General features: G+C 41.4%; 1 protein-coding gene across 2 annotated transcripts in view; it reads left to right on the top strand.

The window, feature by feature from the left end:
• CUL5 (cullin 5) overlaps positions 1-15,915 on the top strand; it is a 37,014-nt gene continuing 21,099 nt past the window's right edge. Inside the window, exons 1-8 of one of the 2 annotated variants that reach the window (XM_063127085.1) lie at positions 1-309; positions 7,972-8,052; positions 8,752-8,861; positions 10,385-10,484; positions 11,276-11,452; positions 12,164-12,305; positions 14,499-14,644; positions 14,727-14,807. In XM_063127085.1, coding sequence (XP_062983155.1) covers positions 286-309; positions 7,972-8,052; positions 8,752-8,861; positions 10,385-10,484; positions 11,276-11,452; positions 12,164-12,305; positions 14,499-14,644; positions 14,727-14,807 — 861 coding nt within the window. In that variant the 5' untranslated portion in view covers positions 1-285. The remainder of the gene's footprint in view (positions 310-7,971; positions 8,053-8,751; positions 8,862-10,384; positions 10,485-11,275; positions 11,453-12,163; positions 12,306-14,498; positions 14,645-14,726; positions 14,808-15,915) is intronic. The other variant, XM_063127087.1, reaches the window with a different exon arrangement.

Genomic DNA, 15,915 nt, shown 5'->3' with positions numbered 1-15,915 from the left:
CCGCCAGTGCCTGGAGTCTCCTCCCGTTGGGTTGGTGCTGCCATGAGGCGCTGAGAGCGGCGGTAGGAAGGGAAGAAGAAGCCAGATAGCTACCGGCGGAAGAGCCGGAGACGATCGCGCCTCGCCTCACGCTTCCGTCCCGTTCGGAGCGGCCGAGACCATGTAAATCGAGAGCGGCTTGAGCCCGAAGAGCAGCCCCCGGAGAAGGGGGAAGCGCCGTAGCCGGCCTGGGAAGGCCCCGCCGTGCGCGCGCGCGAGCGAGCGCGTGTTTTGGTGGGGGGGAACATGGCGACGTCTAATCTGTTAAAGGTGAGAGAGGCAGCCCCCGGCCGGGCCTGCCTGGCTGGCTGAGGAAACCTCTGGCCTTGAGAGTTGGGTTCTACGTGAGGAGGAGCTGCCTGGTTGATAAGACGGGGAGGGGAGGAAGAGAAGCGGAGTTACTGCAATAGGTGGGAATAGAAGGGCCGGTGTGTGTGTTTATATACATATAAATGGTGTGTGTTTGTATACATATATGTGCTGTATGTGAGTGTGAGAGAGAAAGATACAGACAGGCAGGGACTGCTTGCTTGCTGGGGTAGAGTTTAAATGATAAAATGAGTTGGATACAGAGAGGTACAGCCGTAAATTTATTTATTTATTGTAGTACTTTTATCTCGCCCTTAAGCAACAACAACAAAAAAGGCTCTCAAGGCGGCTTATAAAAGTAATTCTTAAGACAGTCCCTGCCCACAAGCTTACAATCTAAAAAAAAAAATGACATAAAAGAAAATAGGTAATATTGTAATGGGGCCCCAGAAAACGTAAGTGACTAAAAATGTAACAGGCTCAGGGCTGTCTCAAGCTACAGTTTGTAAAACAACAACATCCCATATCTGCAGATACATCTTACCTGGCATGGGAATCATTGTGTCCCCTCCTTTTCTTTGACCCCGGGCCAGATTTACACCTTGTGTCAAAACATTGTGATCCCATCATGGTATACACAGTGACATTTGTTGCATTATTTTGAATAATGTGGAATAAAAAGCAGGAGATAACACTATGAAAGCAGTATGTGGAATGTGCCCCAGCAGTTAACAGTGGACTTCAATACCACTATAAAGCAGTAGTGTAGATCTAGCCAGGGTCTTGGCTTGGACTAAGGAGGGGGTTAGACTAGTCAGTAGTTCCTGTGCTCTGACTAGAAGAAAGAAGGGGAAATGATATGAAAGTGAGATATGCCTGGTTAGTGCCATATCTGCTTTCCAGATGTCTTTATGCAATCATCCTCTCCCTTCTTTACAACATGGCAGTTATTTTGCAAGAACTGCCAGTATTTTGCTTATGTACACTAGTTAGTATTAATGGAGATTAATCCCTGTTTCACCAGAAAGGTTACATTGAAAATATTGGTGAAATCATACATTCTTCAATGTACTTTTACTTCTCATATACTTCATATTTTCAAATCCTACACTGATTCACCAGAAGCATGGAATGGGGTAGCTGTAGTAGGTAGACATCATACAGGGTAAGAATAGCAGAGGTGGAGCTTGTGAATGATTGTTCAGAAGGATCAGCAGTGTGGGGATGTACGTTTGGAAGCATGCGAGGAGGTTTTGTGGCAATGTGAGATGATCAGACAGGTTGAGAAAAATAAAATCTCAAAGGGAATAAAGTCCTTTTTCTAGAGCAGGTGGCCTGTGGGGGTGATCCGTCAGCTGAAGTATCCTGTCTACCACAATTTTTAATCAAGATATGCTGAATTTTTGCTATTGGTTTCACTTGTAAAGAAAAGCAATAGGATTCTGTGTATATTTTATATAGATCTCACTGTATTGCTGTCTTGTTCGTCTTCTGGTAAGGCAAGGGTTGCTGCTTATATGGTCTGTGAGGAGCTCTTTCAGGAAACACATTTGTTTCTCAGTACTTCCAGTGATGATGAAGACATGCCATCTAAGTGCTTGTGCTAGGTGATGCCAACTTTATTAAAACAGAGCCTGACCGTGTGTAGGAGGGTTGGATGCAATGTTTGCAGAACAGAGTGGCCCTTGAGAATACAGGAGTTGGCCATCCCTCCTGAACAGCACTCCTGTTAAGCACATAAGAGCCATGCTGGTTCAGACCAGGAGTCCATCTAGTCCAGTATTCTTTTCACACAGTGGCCAACAGCTGCCTTTGGGAAACCCACAGGTAGAACATAAGTGCAATGGCACCTTCCTGCTCATATTCCTGATTAACTGAACAGATAATCTGGCAAAAAAAAAAAGGCTTCTGAATTGCCATCCATAGCTGCTGCTGCTTCCAGAGTTTGTTAGTACCCCTGTATTGGTCATTTTAATAAAATTACACTGCAGGTAAACCCCAAATGAGCGCATCCAGCAATGAGAGCTGCATGTGAGGACAGAAGCAAGAGCAGAGGAATGGAAGAGGTAGAAGCTTTGCATGTCCGTAGTCAATGTGACTTCCAAACTTCTTGTTGAGCAACAGGGTAGGTGCTCACCAGCACTTGGGATTGAGCAGCTCCCTAACACATTTATTCTATATCATAGGCTTGATACTCTGTCTTTCAAGGTGGTTTATAAACTTACTATTTAGCATGGTTTTAAAAGAGAAATGTGTTGAAGTATTCTATAAGGTGTATCTTGTTATCCGTAAATAATATGTGACTATTTATTTATTACATTTATATACCGCTCCAGAGCCGAAGCTCTCTGGGCGGTTTACAAAAGTTAAAAATGGACCACAGCTAGACCTAAGGTTCATCCTGGGATCATCCAGGGTTCGCCCCTGCCTGAGCACTGTGTGTCACCTAGATGAACAGGTTTGACCCCTGGACGATCCAGGGATAAACCTTAGGTCTAGCTATGGCCACAGTGAACATTAAAAAGTGTACAAAATTTAAAACCATCAAAAACGTAAACAGTATAAAAACAACAGTATCCAGTTAAAAACAACAGTTCTGGGGTCCGTTAAAAAACATACAAACTTAGCATTGTTAAATGCTGTTAAATGCCTGGGAGAAGAAATCAGTTGAGCTACAAAATTACATAAACATTTGTTACCATCCCGTGTTCGAAACACTGGGGTGCTCTTCCACTCTGTGCACTAGGAGCCAGGTTCTTTCAACAAAGAACTGGATTAAAAGGCACTTCTCTCCCTAAAGTCATTTTTCCTCCCGTCTCTGTAATGAACTGACACAGCTTGGTCTGAGTTGCTGGGTAAAAATAGTCAGTTCTTCTGCTCTGACAAGAACAGAAGAAAGAGCTGAAGAACATACTTGCTGACTGCTGGAACTCATTGAGTTCCCTTTCTTGCAGTCTATTTGCAGGAGACTGTAAGCCAACCTCACAGCTACAAATTAGCACCGCCCCAATCTGCACAGATGCCTTGAGGGTGTGGGAGGGAGAATGGTGCCTCAGGCATGATCACAGCCCCTGCCAAGGCATGAGCCTGGCCTTGTTCTCTGATACTTTCTCTCCCTCACTCCATCTTTCCTGCCTTGCTCCTTGCCCTATCAGTGGTCTTCCATTTTTGGAGGGTGGGAGGAATCCATCTCTTTTCCTTCTTCAGAGAATCAGCCACCAAGTGGTAGGTCTATGGGGTTTGCTAAGTTTCCCAAGCCTAAACTGATGCATGATGTGCTTTATATGTCTAACATCTGTAGCCTGCGTTTTCATTTATGCTTATATGGGAAAAATAACAAAAACTGTTCTGGCACCTTAAATACTAAAATAAAATAAAATTCTGACATAAGCTTTGGAGGACTATAGCCCACATCCATAGATGTTTATGCCAGCATAAATTCATTGGTTGTTGGTGTTTGTTTTTTTCTGAAAAAGACTAACATGGCTACACTCTGGAAATTGTTTCTTATGTGTGAGTAAGCCCATTGACATTAGTGGAACATGTCTCTGAGACAAAGATATGAACATGTTTCAGCTTCCCTTTTATTGCTAGGGCATCTCACGCTGCTGCTGCTGCAACAGCTTTTATTGCATGTCCCGATCTCTATATTAACTCTTGCTTTGTCATATCCCCAACTCATTATTTATTTGCTCCATCTCCGAGCCATAGTTGGTCTCCAGATTAGAAAGTTCTCACTCTCCTACCTATCACCACCAACCGCCAAACTCCAGTGTTTGATTAGGAGAAGTAAGTGAGCAAGAGCAGATTTCTATCTTAAGCAGATATGAATTTTATTTTATTTATTTTATTTATTTATTACATTTATATACCGCCCTACAACCAAAGCTCTCTGGGCGGTTCACAAAAGTTAAAACAGTCAACATTAAAAAGTATACAAAATTTAAAAACCATCAGAAACATAAAAGTGGCTTGATAATTGCATCACTCTGCTTATCTCCTATCTATCTGGCAACTGTGTTAAAATTCCAATCATAGAACAGCTGCAAATGTGTTATACTAATGCAGGGGTGAGCAACTTGCAGCCTGCCAGATGTTTTGGCCAGTGGTTCATATTAGCCCTAGCCAATATAACAATTGGTGAGGGATGATGGGGATTTTAGGCTAAAGCTTCTGGTCCCCCATGGTAGTGGGACTATTGAAAGGTGAGCTTGCCGAGCACTGCCTGGCTGGCCCTCTTTTGGCTGAGCCGGCCCATCCGAGCACTCGACATTGTGCGTGTCCAGGGCCACCAGAAAGTGCGCAATTCCCACAGCATGCCATTAGTGTGCCAGGGGGAATTGCACACTTTCCGGAGGCCCTGGATGTCTGCTTTCCCTCCCTCCATCCCCAGTGGATGAGGGAGTGGGGAGGTGCGGGAAAGCACACTTTCTGGGCCTCCAAGACGTGTGCAAATTCCCCCAGCCACGCTAATGGTGTGACCAGGGGAATCTGCACTTTCTGGAGGCACAGAAGGTGCGCTTTCCTGTCTCTCTCTCACACATACACACACCCTTAATTCAAATATTAAGAGGCCCTTTTAGGCCCTTATAGATGCGGAAGGTGGAGGGAGGAGGAGAAGGGAAAAACCTGTGTCTCCCCCCCCCCACTGCCAATGGGGGGGTTGGTTAAAGGCTGTTAATAGGGCCTTTAAGACCCCATCGGCGGGGGTAGGATATTTCCCCCTACTGTAGTAATGGCAGCTGCCATTTCCGCAGTGGGGGGAAAAGGACAAAGGGTGCACTCAGGTCCACACTGACCTGCGCCCCTTTTGTCAGTGTAGAGGTCATAGGGAAAAAATCCACTGGGCGCATTCGCCAGGGCCTGGGCATATTTTCACCCCATCCCTAAGTGGGACCAGGCTTGCAATGTGCATTATAGTTGTATTCAAGCAAACTTTGCATTTGTCTCTCATGTTTGAAATTCATGATGTAGGTTCCTGGAGTGTCACAAAATAGATGAAGCTTAAAAACCAATGCACCAGGGAGATGTAACTCTTAAGAACATCAGTAAATTCTTAGTATTTAGTATACAGGGCTTTCAAGGATAACTTGCAGCATATTATGTTATCACGGGTATATGAGGAAAGCAGCATACCATTTCTAAAACCCTCTATGCCATTATTTTAGATAAATGGTGCTCTCATTACTGGAGTAGTTCCTAGCTGATGCTCAACAACTGAGCAGTATTTCCTCTTAACTTCTCTTTCAGTTTATGTTCATTCCAGCAGTTGATATGTATATAAAGTAATCAACTGTTTGCCGTACTTGTTAGTGTACCTTTTTCTGGAAAAGGCTGTGAATTCACCTGGTGGCTTGTATTCCCAACCAGCTATGCGAAAGACCATAGAGATTAGTGGGGAGGATGAGAAGGACACATGTAAAAAGTATTAATATCTGAAATTCTGAAATACGTCACAGTGGGCTCTCTGTAGCTACAACAGGTAAATAGCTAAAATTTGGCCTAGTGTGCTAGAAAACTGACTAGATTTCTTCCTGTTGTATTTTTGTATTACTATTGTATAAAAGGAGGCAATGGCAGTTTCTTATATAAGCACAGTAGTGCCTGTATAGTTAAGGCAGTTGGATAAGAAAACATTCTACCATTATAAGCCCTGAAAATTCTAGTATCCAGACAATTTGTTCAAAATGTATGAACAGATAAGAGTATCTATGTAATGAGCGCTATAAACTAGCTAAATTTCAGAGAAATCCATTGGGAAATGGACAAGATACATTAGTTTAAATAACTTCCCCTGTTTGTGACCATTATTATTTTTTTGCTTCTCCATAACATATCTTTCCTGACCCATTTAAATGTTATTCCATAAGTTCAGGAAACTGCAAGTGTCTTACTTTTCCAATGTTATAAAAATATTGTTTGTGAAGATATTTATTTTTAAAGGCCCCAGTTTTTAAAGGCCCCAAGTAAGTCAATCAGTTAAGGGCAAGCAACATGTCCCTTAGCTCAGCCTCTGTACCAGAGGACTGGAAGATGGCCAATGTAACACCAATTTTTAAAATGCGATCCAGGGGGGATCCAGGAAGTTACAGTTGGTTAGCTTAATGTCTGTTCCAGGTAAATTGGTTGAAAGCTTTATTAAAGATGAAATTAGTAAGCATATAGAAGGACAAGCCCTCTCAAAAAGGTTCAACTTGGCTTTTGCAAAGGTAAGTCCTGTCTCACAAACCTTTTAGAGTACTTTGAGGGTGTCAATAAACATGTAGACTGAGTTGATCCAGTCGACATTGCTTACTTAGCCTTCCAAAAGGGCTTTGGCAAAGTTCTTCACTAAAGAAACGTGAGCAAACTTAGCAGTCATGAAATAAGAGGAGAGGCCATCTTATGTATCACTAACTGGTTAAGGAACAGAGTAGGAATAAAGGTAAATTCTTCCAATGGAGGGAAGTAAATAGTGGGGTCCCATGGAGGTCGGTATTGGGACCAATGCTTTTCAACTTGTTCATAAATGATCTGGAATTAGGAGTGAGCAATGACGTGCCAGAGTTTATTTAGAATCATAGAATAGTAGTGTTGGAAGGGGCCTATAAGGCCATCGAGTCCAACCCCCTGTTCAATGCAGGAGTCCACCTTAAAGCATACCTGACAGATGGTTTTCCAGGATGATTAAAACAAAAAAGGTTTGCGAGGAGCTCCAAAAGGATCTCTACAAACTGGGCATCCAAATGGCAAATGTGTTTCAGTGTAAGCAACTGATTCATGTTGGGGCAAAACATCCCAACTTCAAGTATAACCTAATGGGATCTGAGCTAGTGGCGACAGATCTTAGGGTTGTGGTGGAGATGAAAATGTCAACCCAGTGTGCAGCTGGTGTAAAAAAGGAAAACTCTATGTTAGGTAGTATTAGAAAAGAAATTGAGAATAATGCTGCCAATATCATACTGCCCTTATACAAATCTGTAGTGCGACCACACTTAGAATATTGTGTACAATTCTGGTCACCGCACCTAAAAAAGGATATTATAGAGCTTGAAAAAGTGCAGAAAAGGACAACTAAAATGATTAAGGGGCCGGAGCATCTCCCCTATGAGGGAAGGTTACAACAGCTGGGATTGTTTAGCTTGGAAAAAAGGAGGCTAACGGGAGACATGATAGAAATGATGCATAGTGTGGAAAATGTGGATTGGGAGACATTTTTCTCCATCTCTCTTAATACTTGATCCCAGGGTCATCCCATGAAGCTGATTGGTGGGAGATTCAGAACAGAGAAAAGGAAATATTTTTTCACACAGAGCATAGTGAAACTATGGAATTCGCTACAACAATAAATACTAATAACCACAAAATCTGGATAGCTTTAAAAGGGGGGGGGCTGAATAAATTCCTGGAGAAGGCTATCAGTGGCTACTAGTTCTGATAGCTAAGTGCTACCTCCAGTATCAAAGGCAATATGCCTACGTACACCAGTTGCTGGGGAACATGGGCAGGAGGGTGCTATTGCAGTTGTCTCCTGCTTGTGGGTTCCCAGTTCACAGCTGGCTGGTCACTGTGTGAACAGAATGCTGGACTAGATGCACCCTTCGTCTGATCCAGCATGACTCTTCTTATGTTCTTATGTTTAAGCCGTGCAATACCTTGGACCCTCGTCTCAAAGCAAAGATGGATGCTGCTGAACTGAGGAAGCGCCTGGATGATTTGAAACGAGTAGGTTTTGTGTGGGCAGCAGAGAAGTGCTTGTGGGGGGCTGCTTATGAGGAGTGCTTGAGAAAGAAGAAATGTGCGATGTGAAGTGGCCCAGATTTCCAGTGCTCTAGATTGTAGTGTCTGGTCATGAAGGTTATCATGGTATTTTTTTAAAAAATCTATAATACTAATGGAGAAAGTAATGAAATCATGTTTATTGGTCTTTTATTGTCCACCCTTTTTGTGACTTGATGACTTAATAGTTTATTCCTTGTTTAATCTAGTTCTGGATCATTATTTCAGTATACTGATTTCCGCCTGCTGGTATATCATGGGCAACACCGTTGGGAAATAGGAACTAATTCTCTTATGCAGACAGCTTTAAAGGATGGCTGGTTCATTTGAAGTTTGAAGCTGGGTATCTCAGTAAGAACTAGATGTCTGCTGTGATTCCTACTATGTATATTCCACTAAGGATTGCAAATAGCACTGTGTGATCATGAGACTTCACAGGATAACCTGCAATAAGTTATTTAAAGACAGTAGCTGACCAAGCTGGTTTATTTGACTAAGGCTGCAATCTTTTGCACACTTAGAAGTAAGTCCCATTGGACAAAGTGAGACTGACTTCTAGGTAATGATAAATACGAATGAGCTGTACAATGCATATTTATTTGACCTATATTTAAATTTATGCTTTCTTTCTTGCTTTTTTGAAAGAATAAAGGTACACTTCAGTTTGAAGACAAATGGGATTTCATGCGCCCCATTGTTCTGAAACTTTTACGTCAGGAATCTGTCACAAAACAACAGTGGTTTGATCTATTTTCGTAAGTAACTTCTATAACTTGAAGTTCTTGAGCAATGGAATGGAAAATAGCTATGGTATTGTTCTGCAATATCTTGTTGGAACAATTGTTCAAAGAAAGACCCTACAATAGATTTCTCATGACAAGTATTTGTTTTCCAAACTGCTGATAATTGGGATTAAAAATAAGAATAGTAATAAAGCTACAGTAATTTATTTGGAATTTCTGGATACTTAAAATAAATTACCATACGTTGATGTTTGATTCTTCCAGTTTCCTCATTCAGATAATTTTACTCCAGTAAAATGCTTGAATAGCAACTATTACTGTATAGCCCAGGCTATTATTGTCAATAGAATTCTAAATTCTAATCAGTGGTAAACTCAAAGATGAAAATATGCTGAAAAGAACAAACGGTAAAGCTATGGTCTTGTCTGCTCATCTAAGATCCAGCTTTTGACAGCATTGCATTTACACAGCATTTAAAAAAAACAGATTTCAGGAAGTATTTGTGGAACACACACATCCAGATTGAGGCCTGGCCTCACTAATGAGGGGAGGATTCTTTCTATTCATCCCTGCAAGTTGTTAGAAATCAGGAACAAGGAGGATGATTGGCAGTTGAGGGTGGAGTGAGGTTGTCACACCGTTTTGAGGGAGCGGAGTTTGCTCACGGACTGCCAATTGCAGGCCCCTCTTCTATGCTGACTGGTGGTGGCTCTTCAAGGTCTGATCTGTCTTATACTTCCTACCAATGCATCTTCTTCTGGAGATGTCAGGTGCTGAATCTGGTACATTATAAACAAAAGTATGTGATCTAGTACTAAACTACAGTTCCCCATTTATGTATATGGGGGTTGGTCTTATGTGCCAGGTAGTTCTGTATCCTAGACTGGTATCATCCATTGTTCTCTGCACACTTGTTAGGAATACTCCAGCAAATTAATGGGTCAGTATCCAATTGGGGCCTTCTGCACGCAGCTAGCCCTGCTGGTTTCGAGCTGTGTGCTGGCCCTGATCTGGCAGTGGACCCTACTGCTTCCATGACAATACAGCGTTTCTGGGGGCAAGCCCTGAAACAAGGGGAAATGCTTGTTTCTGGAAGCAGGGAGGTCACTAGAGCCCTGCCCATCCCAGGAATGAGCATTTCCCCTCATTTCGGTGCTTGTCTCCAGAAGTGCTATATCGCATTGTGAAAGTGCTAGGGGCTACTTGTGGACTGGGACTGGATGCACATGGAAGGCCCAAAGATAAAAATGCAAAGTAGCATTCATTTTTCTTCACCTTTTGTAAATTGATTTACTTCAAACATGAATATCACACTTACAGATTTGTCTACGGTAATACGTCTGTATGAAAAGACCTATAAGGTTAAGTGTGCCCTTGTTTGTCCCAGTCACTCACAAACTCTGTATTGGCATTTCATTTAGTTTCTTTGAGCACCGTATATGTTTTCTTAGGCACATTATTAAGTGACCATTTATTGCCAAACTGTATAGATAGAAGTTGAGAAATTATTTTGACCTGACTTGAATATTTTCTAGGGACGTGCATGGAGTTTGTTTGTGGGATGACAAAGGCCCAGCAAAAATACACCAGGCTTTGAAAGAAGACATCCTTGATTTTATTAAACAAGCACAAGCAGTAAGTTTTCCATTGTCAGCAAGCAGATGCTTTCCCCCCAAGATTGTCTTAAAGTGTAAATAATTTATTTTGTTGTTGATTTGCAAAAATTCAGATGGCACTATATTGCCTAACATGCAACTTTGGACTAAGAACTGGAACAAATGTGATGGATCGCTTCATCTGTATGTTCATGTTTAACTTTTAAGAATACTGGAATACTTGGCAGCTCATTGTACTTTTTGATGTCTATATATTTCTGATGCTGAGATCTCTCATGACTGTTTATTTGCCTATCATAAATTGCCTATTTAGAATAGAACTCTCCAGGCATAATGTTGAAAAATACTTTTATTTGTGAAAGGCTACAGCTGCAATCCTGTGCAAACTTACCTGGGAGTAATAAATAAGTACCATGAATTCATTGGCACATACTTCTAAGTAAGCCTACATAAGATTGTGTCACAAAGTGTCTAACTGGCTGTGTTGAATCATTTGCTCCAATGGCTTGCTGACTTCCGAGGCTTAGACATAATTTCTGTGTGATTTACAGAATGAGCATCAGAATCCTAATTATGTTTCCATGGCAAATGCTGGGCAATTGCCATCTTTGTAGCTCTCTTACAAAACTCTGTTGCTAATAGCAGAGTTCTCTGCATATTCATTATGTAAGGCATAGTTATATGTTTCTTGCAAAATTATACGTTTCCAGAGCAAAATCGCTAAAAGGCAATGAATTAACTTTCCTACTTACATATGAAGTGGATATACTTAATAAATGTGTTTACATTTGGGCCCATCTCTTCTTTCAGAGAGTGCTGAGCCACCAAGACGATACTGCGTTACTGAAAGCCTATATTGTAGAGTGGCGTAAATTCTTCACGCAATGTGATATCTTACCCAAGCCATTTTGTCAGTTAGAGATTACTCTCATGGGGAAACAAGGCAGCAATAAGAAATCCAATGTAGAAGACAGTATTGTACGTAAGGTAAGTGCCGTGCTTCATAAAGAGTCTGTTGTAGCACCAAAACATAGCACAGCAGGGGAATGAAATTGCACTGCACTCATAGTACTGCTGGGCAATAGGTATATATCTTCCAGTGGAATAGGCAATAGGTTTATTTAATTTATTTATTACATTTATATCCCGCCTTTTTTCCTCCAAGAAACCTAAGGCGACATACATAATCCTCCCCCCCCCCCTCCACGTTATCCTCACAACGATAACCCTGTGAGGTAGGTTAAGCTGAGAGTCTCTGTGCCTGGCCCAAAGTCACCCAGTGGGTTTCCATGGCCAAGTGGGGACTAGAACCCGGATCTCCCGATTCCCAGCCCAACACCTTAACCACTACACCACACTGGCTCTCTTGCATTCCCGAATTAAAAGTAAACAAGAGAATGTATGATAAGCTTGAATTCCTTAAAATATGCTTTCGATATCATCTCCCAATATTAATGTAGTTTATTTTATTTTTTTAAAAAGTCAGTTCTTTGAAAAGAGAGTGACAATTGCAACAAAGCATTTGTTACATGAATAGTTCTCATGTGGCTATTCTCTGCTGCCAGAAAGGAAGTGAAGGTTTATTCTAAAACTGTAATTTAGCATTGCCTTTAAATTTAAGAACTATATTTTAATGGTTTGCCATTTGAAAACCTATGCATAGCTCTTCTAATATTTTTTTCTTTATTGTATTTGTAGCTCATGTTAGATACTTGGAATGAGTCCATATTTTCAAATATAAAGACTCGTCTCCAGGACAGTGCAATGAAGCTGGTCCATGCTGAACGGCTAGGGGAAGCATTTGACTCTCAACTTGTCATTGGTGTTAGAGAATCTTACGGTATGTCTTGTTATGTGGGACATACCTGCAGAGTCCCCTATAATATACAAACCACCATAAGGCAAGCTTGCCTTTAACTAGAATTTGTATTGACAAAGGATAGATGACAAATACATTGAAAGACCAGTAATCTTTTTATCATAGCAGCTGGCTCAGTTTTTAAACATCCTTGACCGTAGAACATTTCCGTAGGAAATCATGGTTTTAGCAGTTACAGGGATGAATTGAGTAAGCTGCTTTTCTTACACTGCCATGCAAAGTTGTAAACTTAAATTTTCATCTCTGGTTTAAACTCTTTGTAAACTACAAGCTTTTTTTCATGCTTAAAACTTGCACCTTATCTCAGTTGGTAAATAAAGGATTGCTTCAGACACTTCTATCAGCAGTGATCTTAAGATTCACATCACTGTTGCTTTTGCACAGGCAAATGCCATGAGAATCTGGAAAACTGGAATTCCATGGGATGAGTATGTGAGTGAAACCGAGTTGATAGATATGCATATAACCATGCAAAATAATCCTTAAAAGGTTAAGCCTTCCTGCTGACTTAAAAAAAGGTGTATGGCCTCCCAAACATTTTTATTTTTTCATAAATTACTTGTTAGGCAGAGTTTTAAGGAGTAATAATATTGGGCAGTATCCAGTGCAGTAGTACTGCTAAATGAAATTGAAGAAGTGTAAACTATCTCTAGCTCATTGTTAATAGCTCTTGCTTGTGTGAGAGATTTCCCCAGAAAACTCATTGTGCCAGCAGCGCTATTGGTGTTTCAACTAAAGCAATGATCATCATTATTTTTCAAGCAGAAGCCTGTGGAGGCCTTTGGCTCAGCAATACTACAAACGAGAAGGATCTTGAAGTTGTTGTAAATCACAAGCTGAATATGAGCCAAAAGTGTGATATGGCTGCAAGAAAGGCAAATGCTATTTTGGGCTGTACTAATAGAAGTATAGCTTCCAAATCACGTGAAGTACTGGTTCCTCTCTATTCGGCCCTGGTTAGGCCTCATCTAGAGCATTGCGTCCAGTTCTGGGCTCCACAATTCAAGAAGGACGCAGACAAGCTGGAACGTGTTTAGAGGAGGGCAACCAGGATGATCAGGGGTCTGGAAACAAAGCCCTATAAAGAGAGACTGAAACAACTGGGCATGTTTAGCCTGGAGAAGAGAAAATTGAGGGGAGACATGATAGCACTCTTCAAATACTTAAAAGGTTGTCACACAGAGGAGGACCAGGATCTCTTCTCGATCACCCCAGAGTGCAGGACATGGAATAACGGGCTGAAGTTACAGGAAGCCAGATTCCAGCTGGACATCAGGAAAAAACTTCCTGACTGTTTGAGCAGTACGACAATGGAACCAGTCACCTAGGGAGGTTGTGGGCTCTCCCACACTAGAAGCATTCAAGAGGCAGCTGGACAACTGTCAAGTATACTTTAGAGTGGATTCCTGCATAGAGCAGAGGGTTGGACTCAATGGCCTTATAGGCCCCTTCCAACTCTACTATTCTGTGATTCCTGGGCTTGTGGGGTGGGTGGGTTCCTCTTCCCCACCACAGTCAGGTGGCAACACTGTGCGCACGACTTGGCTGGAGGCCTATTCGAGCCTCTCCTCCCCAAACCCTCTCTATCTAAAATTATTTATAGGCTGTCATTAAGGTAGAACCTCTCAAGGCAGCATACAATACTTGTATTTAATGGTTTTAATTGTGCACTTCCCAGGGAGCCTCGGCTATTGAGTAGTATAAAAATGTAATAAATAAATAAAATAATAAACACTACACCAAGGACTCAATTGACTCCCCACCCCTGAAGCTTCCTCCCTCGGCTAGATCATAGCAACTGGCCCACTGCTAAAGCAAACAAGGCAAGACTGGAGAGCCCCTCCTGAGAGTAAACAGCTACTGCAAAAAGAGAGTGAGTGAGACCGACAGAGAGCCACACAAGAGGTGATTGGGGGGAGCCCAATAGCCCATGGCCTTGCAGTGAAGAAATTGCTCTAGAGATCGTTTACGCCAGCACAGCAACAGCATCATTTACATTAGTGGTAGAGCCATGTTGGATACTGCCCTTTGTACTCAGATATTTTCATAGTTGTACCTTGGATATTCTAATTATCTTAAATGAGAAGATTAAGTGTGTTTCTTCATATTAGAATTCCAAAAAGAAAGTTCTGAATGTGATATTTCTCGTTGCAGTTAATCTGTGTTCCAATCCTGACGATAAACTCCAGATTTATCGGGATAATTTTGAAAAAGCGTACCTTGATTCAACAGAGAGATTTTATAGAACTCAAGCCCCTTCATATTTGCAGCAAAATGGTGTACAGAATTATATGAAATATGTAAGTGAAAATGTGTTCACACGAAGATATTTGTTCTGTAAATGTTAATATTTTAAGTGATGGTTGTTTTGTTTCTGTGCAGGCAGACGCTAAACTAAAGGAAGAAGAAAAGAGAGCACTACGGTATTTAGAAACCAGGCGTGAATGTAACTCTGTGGAAGCGGTAAGAATATGTTTTATCTCTCTATATAAAAGCCCAGACTGCTCCTCCAAGCCAGTTATAGTTTTTGCCCTCTGGCACCATCTGGGGATGTTCCTCGGAACTGTGGCCTTCTATGGAAGTTCCGAGAAATAGTTTTTGCCCTCTGGTGCCATCTAGCGACGTCTCTCGGAACTGCGGCCTTCTATGGAAGTTCCGAGAAAGAAAACTGCCAGGAGCTTCCGGCCTAGCAGAAGGGCCAAAACCCACTAACCTCTTCACCAGACTGCTCCTCTACACCTGTCGTGTGACGGGCATTTTTTCTAGGGGAGAGAGAGAGAGAGAAAATCATTTCTTAATAGTGGCAAGAATTCATATTTTAAAAGTTTTAGCAAATCAAGGAACTCGTCCTACAGTTTTGAAGACAGTATCACTGTAACCTTTTTTTATCTACTTATATTTGGTCTCATTGCACTTAAAGTAGATCTAAAGTCTGAACAATTAAAAGCAGAATTGCCATAAGGTCAAAAATAGTTCTATTCCAGATGTTTGACATGGAAAATGGTTGCGATTTCCATGCAGACAGATCTGTTGCGCGAAGTAAAAGATAACAAATCTACATACTGCCTTCTTGTTGTGACCATAAATCATGAGTTTTGGTGTTTCTTGCTTGTGGTCTGCGTTGAAAGATAAAGGCCTTGTTGCCTGAACAAAATCTGATGCTGTCACCTGATATTGCCCCCCAAAAGTTGAACAATCACCATAATAAGAACTAGAATTCCGATCCTATCGAATGAAAAGATATTTTGGTGTATAGTATTGAGCTCTGCTCCCTTGAATAGAGCTTTACATTTGCTGGAGTAACTTCTTCGATGCTAATGCTTTTAGTCCTAAACTCATTTACCTGGAAATAGATACCAATAAATTCAGTGGATGTACAACTGAATAGGCATGGATTGGATTGTAAAATGAGCCTGTGATTCTGTCCCATTTAAGCCCTGGTTTGTGCTGGTTTGAGGAGGAAAATGATAATTCTACTCTGAAACCCTAGAAATAATCACATTAGCGTGTATTTGAACCTTGTTATTTAAGCCTCTTTTTTTTAAGTGTTCTCACACGGTTGACTAGTATA

The sequence above is a fragment of the Elgaria multicarinata genome, chromosome 5 (genome assembly GCF_023053635.1).
Source record: "Elgaria multicarinata webbii isolate HBS135686 ecotype San Diego chromosome 5, rElgMul1.1.pri, whole genome shotgun sequence".
NCBI classification, from domain to species: Eukaryota; Metazoa; Chordata; class Lepidosauria; order Squamata; family Anguidae; genus Elgaria; species Elgaria multicarinata.
This window is presented reverse-complemented; position numbering and strand designations above follow the sequence as displayed.